The sequence below is a fragment of the Mastomys coucha genome, unplaced genomic scaffold (genome assembly GCF_008632895.1).
Source record: "Mastomys coucha isolate ucsf_1 unplaced genomic scaffold, UCSF_Mcou_1 pScaffold22, whole genome shotgun sequence".
NCBI lineage: Eukaryota > Metazoa > Chordata > Mammalia > Rodentia > Muridae > Mastomys > Mastomys coucha.
The window spans coordinates 142,752,164-142,766,170 of record NW_022196905.1 but is presented as its reverse complement, the minus strand read 5'-3'; the positions used below and the strand labels follow the sequence as shown (position 1 = coordinate 142,766,170).

The 14,007-nt window shown below is 46.5% G+C and overlaps 1 protein-coding gene across 4 annotated transcripts in view; it reads left to right on the top strand.

Annotated features, from left to right (window-relative positions):
- Window positions 1–14,007, top strand: part of Slc7a1 (solute carrier family 7 member 1) — a 73,268-nt gene that overhangs the window by 39,495 nt on the left and 19,766 nt on the right. For all 4 annotated transcript variants that reach the window (XM_031338779.1, XM_031338780.1, XM_031338781.1 and 1 more), the window contains exon 3: window positions 12,024–12,407. In XM_031338779.1, the coding sequence (XP_031194639.1) occupies window positions 12,038–12,407 (370 nt within the window). In that variant the 5' untranslated portion in view covers window positions 12,024–12,037. The remainder of the gene's footprint in view (window positions 1–12,023; window positions 12,408–14,007) is intronic.

The following is a 14,007-nucleotide window of genomic DNA, read 5'->3' as shown; positions in this document are numbered from 1 at the left end:
GTTCCAGGACAGCCTGGGCTACATAGAGAGATCCTGTCATAAACAATTTATAAAATAAATACATTAGTTAATAAAATAAAATATAAATACTTGTGAGAAAATCACTGCTCTAGCTGTTGTCTATGAGGTTACAAAGGGTTATTCTTGTTATTCTTGGTGTATTATCAGAAAATGTTGACAGATAACTCTTTCAGTATGGACAGCTAATACACAAGGGCTGAGGAGGTGTGTGTGTGTGTGTGTGTGTACAATGAACCTCACACATTCTTACAGTCATTTATGGCCATTCAAAAGCCTTTGTTCTGTCTTTGCTATATTAAGAATGCCTACATAATCGGGTTCAGCAGACCGCACGGGTCCTTAATCAGAAGGCCCTTGTGGGAGCCACAGCCTGGGACCTATGTCACATGTGAGAGACTATGCAAGGGGCCTTTCAGTGAGGATTAAGAAGGAAGGAGGAAGGGGCCAGGGAGGGGCCAGGGAGGGGGCTTACACAGCTGCACGTAGTACCTGTTGATGAAATCCATGCCGTGACCTCCATAGTAAAGTTGGGACAGGGACAGAGGTGCAGAATGGCCAGGTGTTCCCCTCCCAAAGCCTAGTGAGATTAGACAGGGAGATAGGGAAGGTGTTCTGCCTGGACCAGGGCCTGGGCAACCCTGGTCTCATTCAGGTGCTTACATAGTCAAATGAGAAGCAGCTCATTGTGTTTTTGCTTCCCTAATAGCCCAGTGGAGGACAGCTTCCTCCTCCTTACCTAACAGGAAGGTGTTGACAGCTAGAAGAGCCTTGGGCTTGGGAAATGCTGTGCCAAAGTATAGGGAAGTAACTCCTCAGTCCCAGGTCCTGAGCAAGGCCTCCACTTGGAATTCACAGCTAAAACCAACAGGCTAGCTTACTGCCATCCTTTCTCAGGATGAGAGATACAGGCCAGGTGATCCTGTCTGTGGCACATCGCCTGGAGGCCTTCCTGTCTTGGCCAGCCATGTTTATGCCTCTTACTTCATCATATCCAGTCTTCTGTACCGAGGACAGGGGACTTCATATAGTCTGATTAAGTATAACTTGGAAGCTGAGGTGTGTGTGTGTGTGTGTGTGTGTGTGTGTGTGTGTATGTGTTTGCGCGCGCGTGCCTGGTGGGCCTACGCCAAGGTGTTCCCCTGAGAAATCACTCACGCCGTGCAATAGACCTAATATAAAAGAGGTTTATTTGCGGGAAGGGAGGAAGGGTCTAGAGGAGGGATACAGAAGAGTCATGAGGGCAGAGAAGGGGGACAGAGACGGGGAAAAAGAAAGACTGGTGGGAAACATGTAGGGAGAGAGAGAGAGAGAGAGAGAGAGAGAGAGAGAGAGAGAGAGAGAGAGAGAGAGAGAGAGAGAGAGAGAACTGGGGTGATGCCACTCCTGGCAGAGACAAGTAATAGCAGCAGGTGATGGCTGCTGGGTCCCTGGGAGGAACCTAGCGGAATGGCCTGTAAGCTAACACTGATTCTTCTTCATCTACAGGGGAGGGTTTGTAGTACAAAGCAGGCACTCAGTAAGATTTGCTGTGCAAGTGTTTGGATCTGAACAGTTCCTTGCTTTCTTCTCCCCATGAGCACTGGGAGGCTTGAGGCAGCGAGCGCCTCACCTTCTGTGGGTTCTGAAATCCTACAAAGATGATGGCCCATTGGGGAGACCTTTGTGGGGACAGGGCCTTATTATATAGTCCTCAATGGCCTCGTGACCCACTTCCTCATGGTGTAGGACTGGGCAGAGCTGCTGGCCAGGAAGGGTGAGCCTACTCAGCCTAGAGATCTGAGGCTTGTTGTCAACCAAACTGTCCCACTCCGCTCGCTCCAACAAAACAGTATGGAGGGACTACAAACAAGATTCAGCCCTTTATGGCTGGCTTCTCTGCAGGAGTGACACCCAGCCCATCACCCTGCATATTCTCTGGGTTCCAAGGATGCTTCGTGCCCACCAAGTGGGTGTGGCGGACAACCTCTGTCTGTGCTGGTGTCTCTGGGCTCTGTGGGTATACAGTCTGGAGGCTTGTTCCTGGATATACACAGCCTTATGGGAGCTTGGTAGCTTCGGCTACTCTTTAGAACCGAATTATCTTGTCTGGTTGTATAGAAGAATGTGTTCTGGACTCCTAAAGGACTTCCTCTTCGCTGTAGCAAACAGGGGGACCTTGAAATAGCTTGTCAGATGACAGTGGGGGGTTGGGAGGAGTGGTGTCAGGGACTACGGTGGGTCTTGCTTAAGACATAAGTTGAAATGTCTGGATTCAGCTTTTAGGCATGTAGCTCAGCAGTGGGTGGGTGTTGAGCACATTCCATCCATCCCCAACACCACACACACACACACACACACACACACACACACAGCCTTAAAAAAAAAAAGTAGTAGACGGGACCTATGGCCCTCTTCTCAGATGTAGAACAGTTTGTTAGGAAGAAGGAAGCAGGTTCAGCTATTTGGGTCTAAAGCATTTGAGGTAGTGGGTCAAGTTCAGATCCTGGAGTGATGTGATGCGTGGCTACCCTATCACATTAGAACCGTTAAAGCAAGCAGTGACACAGCCACTGACCTATGATAAAATTCACTGCTTGTGGCCACGGAGCTCTCCCACGGGCCAGTTAGCGTCATTCCTTTAGAATTACTCCAGTATTCTGGGTGGCTTTCCCCACCTCCACCTGTCCTCTGTGCTGGTTGGGTCTTTGTTCGTTCAGATAAATATTCCGATCTCCAAAGACCTTTGTGTAACTCTATTCGGGCCTTTTCTGTTCCTGTCTCCCAGGGTATCCACTTATTTATATGCATGTTACACTGGAGGAAACCTTGGGGCAGGGATCTGAATGAATATTTCAGATTATAAACACTTTCCTTCTGAAGCAAGTGTCTGAGATTTTTGCCACCAGTGAACTGTGACTTGGAATAGACCAGGAAGACCGACCACAAAATGTGGCATTTCCTGTGTAGGGATTACTCGTGCATGACCTCTTCTGCCTAGATAATACCCATGGCAACGAGGGGTGTGGGTTCTGTGTGCCCGAGGGCTCTTTGAGAAGACGGAGCCGGAAGAGACTGCAGGTAAATACAACAGGTTCTGACATTTGTTTCTGCAAAGGGACTTTCGCCAATCAGATTAAAATACTGTACAAGAACTGGAACCCATATATACCCCAGCCACGGGAGTCACTCTTGGCCAGGCTAGACCCCCTTTAGATGTGGTTCCTTCCAGCGCTCCTGCTTCTTCTCCTTGGCCTCTGACCGGCAGTGTGGTTTCAGTTGTCTGTTGTCCCGTGTGCCAGCCGCAGCTGCAGGTGTGTGCTGTGTCTCCCCAGTGCCTGCTGGAAAGTAAACTTCACCATGCCCCTCATAGTACACGTATGCAAAATGTGTGCTTGGAAATGCCCTCCCCCTCCCCTACTCCCACTTCTCTCTCCACTTCTTTAGCTCTGCACCCGAGCTTCTGAATGCCCTGTGAATGATTCCTTTTCTAATCTTTAGAATTTATGTTGGCTCTTCCAGCATGGGCTAGAATGAAGCTCCAGAGAGAAATACCTGAAACCACAGCTGGCCTTTTAAAAAAAAAAAAAAAAAAAAAAAAAAAAAAGCCAAACTCTTGGCTATATTTTTATAAAACCAGTATTAAATAATTCCATATTGTTCATTGATTCTATAAAAAAAAGACTATTTCACTCAGCCCATCACAGTGGCTAATAACATTTGAAGCTTGTCCAGGCCTTGGGGTGTGCAGTGGGGCCTGGTGTAGGGCGCACAAACATTTCCAGGTCAGTTGTAGGTGAATTTGTTTCCTTTTGCCTTTAATTTTGGAAATTTCCAGACTGACCCACATGGAGACGGAGGAAAACATAACAAAATCCCACAGACCTAATTACCACCATTTCCTATGTAGACACGAGATGAGCTGACCTTGCCAGGGAGCCTCTTATCTTCTTTATGCCCCTGTCCTGTTTGTTGATTGCATCAGAGAGATTTTTCTTCCTCTAATTCAAAGGCATTGTATGCTCATTATAGATGGGAAGACAGTAAAAATTCAGGAAATAAAAGAACCCTAATAATCCTCTAAGAGAGGCCATGGTCTCAATCACCCTGCCCTGAAAATTCTTTATATACTGTTTTTTTGATACTTTTCCAGAAATAATATTTCCATCATCATATTTAATCTCTCTGACTTGTCTAGAGTTCCCTCTACATACATTTTCCAAGCTCTTGCTGTCTGTATGATTTTTTAGAACATTCCTGCCACAGCCCTGGGTGGTTCTTGCAACTGAAATGACCCACTTTTACCTCCACCCTCTGGTTTTCTATAGTTCAAAGCCAGCAGTAGGGGTGTGTGTGTTTCCTTGAGTCGTTCCCTTTGTGTTAGGAGTGGCCAATTACGTTTCACGTTCAGGAAGCCGGTGTCATTAAATGGGAGTCAATCATCTTGTACTTGTGGATGCCAGATGGAATGACAAAGTGAGTTGTCAGGCAGCGGGAGGCATGTTTGGACAATGTTGTGGTGTCCAGCAAGCCAGGAATGAGAGAAAAGCTGCACATGATTGCTCTGGCTGCTTGGAATTCTTAAGCTGGTGGAGGGCGAGATCCAGGTCAATCAGGGTCCATGGCCTGACTCTGTTACAGGACAGTTAGGTGGCTGGGGGCGTGACTATCGTGCTTGAGGCTGTGGGTTTGACCCTCAGCACAAAAGACCAATAATATCAAAACAAACAATCAATTAATCAAACAAACAAAAAACCAATCCAAAATTGCACCAGTTTAGCCCAGTGGCAGGGAATGCAGCTTTTGTCACTAGGTGACTGGAGTTCTGATCCTGGCCTGCTTCTTTTGAGTTATGTGAGTTGCGCAATCCACCATCAAAACTCCACCCTTCTCTCCTTATTAGAGCTCAGACAGTTGTAACCTTCCTGACTTTGGGGATGATTAAGGAGACACTGCACAGGTCTGGCCTGGCTCTGATGTCTGTCTCATCTTTAGCCTAGCAGGCTCAGTTCAACAAGTTGGTTTTATCCCCGACTCTAGTTCCCTTGTCTGCCCCTCATTTTCTGTACCTTCTTTTCTTTGTCTACTTTCAAATCATTGGCGTTCATAGGAATTGCGTGTTTTGGTCACCAAGTGGAGGGCTGAGACATTTCTAGAAGTCTGGAAGGTAAGGTGTGGTCCCTGGCTGGGGTGGATGTTGGTGACCAGCCCAGGTTCATTAAAGGTTCTGTTGACTGGGCAAATGAATGAGCTGGTGATGTGTTAGCTGATTAGTCAACTGGAAGTGAAATTAGCTTTTGCATGGAATCCTCTGCTTTATCCTTGGTCAAAGAAGATGTTTCTAGAAGGAGCCAAAGAAAAGTGCAGTTCACCTTTCAGAGTACCTCAAGGCCTAGGGAAGTAGAGCACCAGCTTTCCACCTCAGGGGAACATGAATGAAGCCTATTTTATGGACACCCTGGTTCCAGAGCCCAGTTAGCCCTGCCCCATTGGGACTGTCTCTGGGAAGCTTGGGAGCCTCCTGTACCTTGCTCTTGTACAACCCTTTGAAAGCCAGTGTCCCTGAGAGAATTCCTTGTCCTGGTTGGTGCCTTTCCACACCCAGGGTAGGTGGTCTCTGATTTGGGTAAGCAGCTTTGAAAAATCATGTATATGGTGAAGCGATGGAATCAATGGAGTCTATGGCAAAGCTTGTTCAAAATCCTGTGCTGACTGGATGGCTTACTTTGTAATTAAGATTTAAAAGAAAAAGAAGGGGGTGAGGCAGAGGAGGAGAAGGATTAGTAAGTAATTATCCCCAGTTGGCTTTTCATCCTGTCTCCCAATGCTCTATCCCACAGGATTCTTACAAGACCTGCACTGATGAGACAGGGTAGTTTCTCTGTGTGTGTGTGTGTGTGTGTGTGTGTGTGTGTGTGTGTGTGTGTGCTGGCTGTTTTTGTGTGTCAACTTGACACAAGCTGGAGTTATCACAGAGAAAGGAGCTTCAGGTGAGGAAATGCCTCCATGAGATCCAGCTGTAAGGCATTTTCTCAATTAGTGATCAAGGCGGGAGGGCCCCTTGTGGGTGGTGCCATCCCTGGGCTGGTTATCCTGGGTTCTATAAGAAAGCAAGCTGAGCAAGCCAGGGGAAGCAAGCCAGTAAGTAACATCCCTCCATAGCCTCTGCATCAGCTCCTGCTTCCTGACCTGCTTGAGTTCCAGTCCTGACTTCCTTTGGTGATGAACAGCAATGTGGAAGTAAGCTGAATAAACCCTTTCCTCTCCAACTTGCTTCTTGGTCATGATGTTGTGCAGGAATAGAAACCCTGACTAAGATTCTGTGTGTGTGTGTGTGTGTGTGTGTGTGTGTGTGTGTTCACGAGTGTGTATGCCAGTGCTTGTGTGGCTAAAAGAGGACATTGGATCTTCACGGGCAGGCTTGGTGCTTCCGTGAGTCTACCACAGCCAGCATTCATTCCCAGGCTTATTTGTTTGAGCCTCTGCAAGGTATGTGTAGGTTCTAGACATTGCTCAGTCATATTGGAACCATGAGAAACTCACTGTCCTTAGCTGCTTCCCACATGGCTGAGAGCTGAGGTTCTGTTGGTACTTTCTCCCCTCCACCTCACACTTGAACTTTGGATTACAGCTTGTAGGTATAAAGTGTCTTCAAAGGTCCATGTGTTGAAGGTCTATCCCTAGCTGGTGGGTCTCATCACTGATCACAAAGCCTCTATTTATTCAAGGGACCCATCCACTAATGTATCATAATTCAGTGGCATTCTTGGCTTGCAGTAAGGTCTACTTGGGGGAAGCACGAGACCAGGGGACATGCTCTAGGCCCTGTCTTTCGTCTCTCTGGCCATGAGATGAGCCTTTTTGATCTAGCACATGTTCGAGAGACTGTGAGATTCTGCCTCGGGCCTCCAAGCGGTGAAGCCAGCTGACCATGAATGATAATGCCAAAGGAAGCTTTTCTACCCTCCAATTGTTTCTCCTGGGTATTTTGCTACTGGTGATCCCCTGTGGATTTTGGGAGTTGTCTGGAGCCATGCCAGGCCCTCAACGCTGAAGCTTCCTTCCTGTAGCTCTCCCACATGACTCAGGTTTTGTCTCAGGATGGATCTTTGGTCTTTGGGAGTTCTACCTTTGGACCCCTGTTGGATCAGAAGGAAGACAATGAGGGCCGTGGGCTTTCTGATTGTGTAAAAGGCGGTTGAGGTTAAAGTCACCAAGACCTGGACATCTGGTGGGTGCTACAGTTTGGCGGTCACACTGGCCCTGGCCCTTCCTGTGATAGGCTTGAAAGATCCATTCTGGATGTTCTGTGAGTGTCAGGAGAGGGCCACGTGTCTTAGAGCCAAGGCTCCAGCATGAAGGAAAGGGTTTGGATGGGCTTCTCCGAGCTCTGTTGTGGGTGAGATGGCATGTCCTTGGTTCTTCAGGAAAACTGACTCGAAAGCCACAGTTTGGCCACCCTGTGGACCTGACTCTCCTGTCTTGGGACCCCTTATCCTGGTGGTAGTTCTCAGAGTCATTATGTATTATTTAAAGATTTATTATTTATTTGAATGAATGTATATTCCTGAGTATGTGCATGCAGTGTCCATGAAGGCCAGAAGAGGTTATCAGATCCTCTGGAACTGGAGTTACAGGTGGTTTTGAACTGCCGTGTGGGTGCTGAGACCTGAACCCCAGTCCTCTGGAAAAGCAGCCAGTGCTCGTATCTGTTGAGCCATCTCTCCAGCCCCTGTGTGCTGTTTTTTTAATGGCTAAATTGTTTGGTGAAACATTATTTTAAATTATTCATAGTTCTTACTAGACAGGAGGGACTCTTTTTTCTGCCTCTTGTACTTAGTGACATCCAGAATGAAGTGAAATTTCATTCAGTATTTGAGACAGCTTCTTGTATTGGTCAGAGCGGACTTTGTATGTTCGTTATGGATTGGGGTTTTGTGAATGAAGGTTCTGAGATACATATTAAATTGCTGAAGCTTCTCCTCTTCACACCACTTCTCTCCAGATTAGCAGTGTGTCTAGGTCCTTGATCTCTTATGCTTTGTTTCCTTGGGAACATGTCCATTCCAGTGGAAGTGGGTCCACTGGATCAATTCTTTGGCCATGGCCGCAGTGACTTTTCTTCCCCTTCTCTCTCTGCCCACTGTGTCACCTTGATCACTGCTGACTGAACTTTGTTCCATTCTGGCCTGGTGCTCCTTGCAGAACTCTGTGACTTCTCCTACTCTAAATGCTTCCACCCATAGTTGTATACTGGTCCTATCTGTCCCCTGATTTTATTCTCTCTTAATTCAAGTTCTTACACCTGGCTGTCTAACATCTGCAGAGGAAGTGGAAGTGGCTCCTGCTTTAAAATCACTTCCTCCCACACAGCTTTTTCCCTCTGAATGTCATCAAGTCTCCTGCCCCACAATGGCCAGTATCCTAAAATGTTCTTTTTTGGACCTCTGCTGGCAGGGCCCTGCCCTTCCTTATGAAAGCTCCATGCACCTTGAGATGCCATAGCCCACCAGGTACAGGGGTTGGTCACCTCCCGTGTTGTCTCTAGTGACCGTGGTGTGGTTTCCTGAACCCCATACATATGCAGACTGTCTTCTGTCCCTACTGTGCTTCACACTAGTCTACAGTCAGGAGCTGGTCATTAGGGAACAGGCTTTTCTGAAAGCCCAGGAAAGATTCCAGCATGTTAAGGTTTTAAAGAATGGTATTTGGTAACAGTGTCTAACAGCTGCTTTCTGGCTGACATCTCCCTCAAACCATTAAACTGGAAGGAATCAATGATTAATTAAATCTGAGTCTGAAAAAGTCCAATTATCCAAAACTCCTCAATTTTATTAGAGATTATAAATAGAGAGCTCAAAGAAGGCTTTCTGAAGCTCTGACCTATTGGGCCATTTTATTTTATTTTTTTATTATTTTTATTTATTACTTTTGTTTTCTTGTTTTGTTTTTGTTTTTGTTTTTGTTTGTTTTTTGGGACAGGGTTTCTCTGTATAGCCCTGGGTGTCCTGGAACTCACTCAGGCTGGTCTTGAACTCACAAAGATCCTCCTGCCTCTGCCTCCCAAGTACAGGCACCACCATACCTGGCCATTTCTAGTTTTTTTAAAGATATATTTTTATTGTTTTTAGTTGTGTATGACATACACACACAGACCCACACAGACACACAGACACACACCATGCTCACGAAGGCTCAGAGGTTTCAAGTCTCCCAAGCATGGAGTTATAGGCATTTGTGAGCAGCTTAACATTGGTTAATGGGAATTGAACTCAGGTCCTCTGCACAAGCCGTGCATGGTCTTAACTCTGGAGCCTTCTCTCCAGTTCTATTTTACTTCTGTTTTTGAATGGCAATAGCCTGGATACATTTTGGAGTTAGAATTTCTGTGAGAAAGGAACAGATCGCTATTGTTAAGGCAAGAGCTCTATATAAATCAGTGAGTATGAATGTTATAGGGCTGAGACTTTCTGCTGCGAAGAGAGTCTTCAATGAGGAATGTGTATATAGTCATCCTTCCCCAAAGGACACACAGAACCTAGTCCCCAGATCTTGTTTTCCACACCTGGTGGCCTTAGTCTCAGGAAGTCGACCTCCATTTACTGCTGGGATAGGTAGATTTGGTTTGGACAGAGAAACCTCATCTTTTGCATAACTGCTGGTTGAAAGACCCATTTGGAGTCTTGGCCTGGTGGGAGAGTTGGATTGAGGTTTAGAAACCATAGATGGTAACTTTCTGAGAGTTTTAAAATACCTCTGCAGAGATGCATGGGGTATTTTCTTAAAATAAACCCTAGGTGTCGTGAATTAATGTCATGTTCCCTCTTACCCCACAAATCAGAAATGGACACCCGACTGAGACATGTGATCCTGTCAGGAGTTCACAGCACCTGGCAGTACTTTTATTTCAGTGCCTTGGTCCCAGCTGTGCCCCCTCTCACTTCCCTGTCACTGAGGGCTATGCCAATGATAGAGAGCCTCTTTTTGTGTCTATGTTTGGGGGAATGTGAGATGTAGCCCCGTGGCTATACTGCCTTACCCTCTTCATATGATGCCTGTAAACCAAGATCTTTCTGCCTATATTTGTACTTCACAATCTTGGGTCTGAAGGGCGTCTGAAGGGGGTCTGAAGGGGGTCTGAAGGGGGTGTTGAACCCTCTTCAGCATCTGTGAGTTGGTTCTTGGAGTGGGTATTATTCATTGCCATCCCGTCTATGTTGATGGTGACACAGGTATGTCTGTGCCTAAGTATTCTACACCCAAGCATGGCCAAGAGAGCCATTTTGTCCTAGCCTGAGGTCTTGGAGTTCATGTTCTGCCTTATGGAGGTTTAGAAATCTATTCCTTGGGTGTGGCTCTCAACAGTGTGACCATGTACAGAAGTTACTGTACTTTTTAAAATATGCTGGGGCTAGACAGGGCAACCTATGTACTAGGTAAACACTCTAGCTCTGAGTCCCATTTTTGGGCCTGCAACTTCTTTGTATAAAAAGAACATTCTTGCTGGAGAGGTGGCTCAATGGTTAAGAGCACCAACTGCTCTTCCAGAGGTCCTGAGTTCAAATCTCAGCAACCACATGGTGGCTCACAGCCATCTGTAATGGGGTCTGATGCCCTCTTCTGGCACATATATATAAAAAATACATTCTCTATCACAGCCCTATGTGCCCAGGCTGGTTTATCAACCCTAAACCTTCTCTGTGAAGAACATCTTAACTCAAGTATCTGTTTACCACTTGTTTTGGTCCATGCGCCCCTGGTGTCCAGCAGTAGCGGGCCTCTGTACTTCCTGCTTCTCCTGGCCACGCAGAGCCTTATCCTAACCTGCAGGAAGCTTTCTACTTCCCGGGCTCACTGCCTGTTTTGCAGAAACACTCCAACATCTGCACCTGGCTTGGGTACTTCCAAAATTAGTCCCTCCCTTGTACAGTGTAAGACACTGGAAAGCTGTTATACGCTCTTCCTCAGTTCTTCAAACTCTGGGATTCTGGGACTTTCCCTCTTAGTGTGACAGGTCCGTGTTTCTCATTTCCTTGAGATTCCACACCCCCCAACCCCCAGATAGGTGTCAGGGAGCAACACTTCCTTCCCACCTGCAGGGCTGTCAGGATTCCGGATGAGGCGAAGAGCAGAGTTTTGTGCCGCTGTTTGACCATGGCTATGAGTTACTAGTCCTCATCTGTGTGGAACAACAGGGGGATTCCCAGGTCTCACTGAATCTTTTCTCAGATCTTGATAATACTGTTTTCTATAGGGCCGGCAGATAAAACACAGGAAGAAAGGCTTACAGTTCCTTAGTGACCAGGTGCCTGCAATGACGGAAGGCCCAGGGGAGGGATGGGAACAAAGACAAGCAGATGATACAGTGTTTTGGATAGCTAGGAACAGACTTTTTCAGGTCTGTGACTATTTTCCAGACGGGGACTATTTGTCTATCAGTGACTTCATTGTTAGTCTAAGCTAGGTTGACAAAGTATTAATGGATGATACAGATGAACACTGAGTAGTTATAGGCCAAAGTCATTCTGGTGGCCTCTGTCTGCGTGCGCTGGCTGTTGCTGACCTAAACTCTTCATCTGAGAACAGTTTTATATTTAGAAAAATAGTGAGGATAATCACGATACAGTTTGGTTTGCATTTCATTATAATACGATGTGTGCTTGAAATTACATCTCGAGTGTCCTGCTAAGTGACAGCTGAGGTTGGGAACAGTGTCACTCACTGTGTTCTCAGGTAGCTAGCTATCAGTTGTACCCATAGGCCGTTTAGAGCCAAGACCTTAAATTAATGTGAAGCCAGAGACCCTGGCAGGGCAACTATGTGTTTCTTTATGTCCTGGAGAGCCCCAAGACTAGGGAACCTCAGAATCTGATGGTTGCTATGGAATACTAATCTGAAAATATTTTAGCAGTAGATGATTTTATAAAGGGCCTCATCCCTGTGTTTCAATACTGTGACTAAGTGAGGATTGTAGGAGAAACGTGTGACAGTGACTGAACGGAACACTTCTTTCTCTTTTCTGACAGATTTTCTCGGCACAATGGGCTGCAAAAACTTGCTCAGCCTCGGCCAGCAGATGCTGCGCCGGAAGGTGGTGGATTGCAGCCGGGAGGAGAGTCGACTATCCCGCTGCCTCAACACCTATGACCTGATAGCTCTTGGGGTGGGCAGCACCTTGGGCGCTGGTGTCTACGTCCTAGCCGGTGCCGTGGCCCGTGAAAATGCTGGCCCTGCCATCGTCATCTCCTTCCTGATCGCTGCTCTTGCCTCAGTGCTGGCCGGCCTGTGCTATGGCGAGTTTGGTGCCCGAGTCCCCAAGACGGGCTCAGCCTACCTCTATAGCTATGTGACAGTGGGGGAGCTCTGGGCCTTCATCACTGGCTGGAACCTGATTCTCTCCTACATCATCGGTAAGTCCTCTGGTCCTCTCCAACTTGCAGTCTTTGTCCTCTGACCCATTTGTTAAGGACACTCTGCTCTCTTCTCTCCAAAGACTGATTTAGTCTGTCTTCGGGTCCCTCTCCAGCTTGACTGCTCTTGCCTCTCACTTTTAACAGGGATTAAGGTGCCTTTAGGAGTCCCTGTTGTGACTTTTCTCATTTTGCATCTGTTCTAGTTTGCTTTCTATTGCCACGATAAACACCAAGACTAAAAAGCAACTTGGAGAGGAGAGAGTTTATTTCAGCTTACAGGTTACAGTCCACCAGGGAGGGAAGCCAGGCTGGGAACCTGGAGGCAGGGACTGAAACAGAGAACATGGCAGACCACTTCTTATTGGCTTTCTCTCATGGCCTACTGAGCTTGCTTTCTTATGCAACCCAGGACTACCAACACAGGGGAGGCTGGCACCCATAGTCAGCTCAGCCCTCCCACATCAGCCATTAATCAAGAAAATGCCCCTGCAGACTTGCCTACCAGCCATTCTGGTGGGGACGATCCTTTGGTTGAGGTTCCCTCCCCCTGGATGACTCCAACTTGGGTGAAATTGAGAAAAAGTTAGCCAGCGTGTCACCTGTGACAAAGACCAAGCTGGGCCAACTGTGACCATTCTTGTTAACTCAATGGATACATGTGTGTTAGGATAATTCTAATTTTAAAAAGTAGTTTCGTTTTTGTTAGTATGTTCCCACCTTGTCATGGTTAGGGTTTTACTACTGTGAACAGACACCATGGCTAAGGCAACTCTTTTTTTTTTTTTAAAGATTTATTTATTTATTTAATATATGTGAGTACACTGTAGCTGTCCTCAGACACCTCAGAAGAGGACATCAGATCTCATTACAGATGGTCGTGAGCCACCATGTGGATTTGAACTCAGGACCTTCAGAAGAGCAGTCACTGAGCTCTCTCTCCAGCCCCTAAGGCAACTCTTATAAGGACATTTAATTGGGGCTAGCTTACAAGTTCAAAGGTTCAGTCCATCATTATCAAGGTGGGGACATAGCAGCATCCAGGCAGGCGTGGTGCAGGAGGAGCTGAGAGTTCTACATCTTCATCCGAAGGCTGCTAGCAGAAGACTGACTTCCAGGCAGCTAGGATAAGGGCCTCAAAGCCCACACACACAGTGACACACCTACTCCAACAATGCACACCTCCTAATAGTGCCACTCTCTGGGCTAAACATATACAAACCATCACACACCTATTATTATAGTAAACATATCACAATAAATGACACTTCAGGAAACACAGAGAAGCACAAAGGGAGGAGAAACACCCAACTTGATAACTAACAGAAATAGTATTTACTGAATTTTGGGCTAGCCCTTTTATTGGAGGTATGTGATATTGTCTGAATAGTTAGGGATGTCCCATTGTTAACAGGGTTGGGTAGAGATGCAGGGGGATCAAGCTCAGGGCTCTGCATATATGTCCTTCCACTGGGTCATACTCACAACCCCTGAGTATATAGATTATTAATCTTTTTATAACTAAAAATATCATGGTGGCTTCTTCATGGTAATATTGTTACCAACTATCACCGCATACATAGGCTTATAAATACAGGAT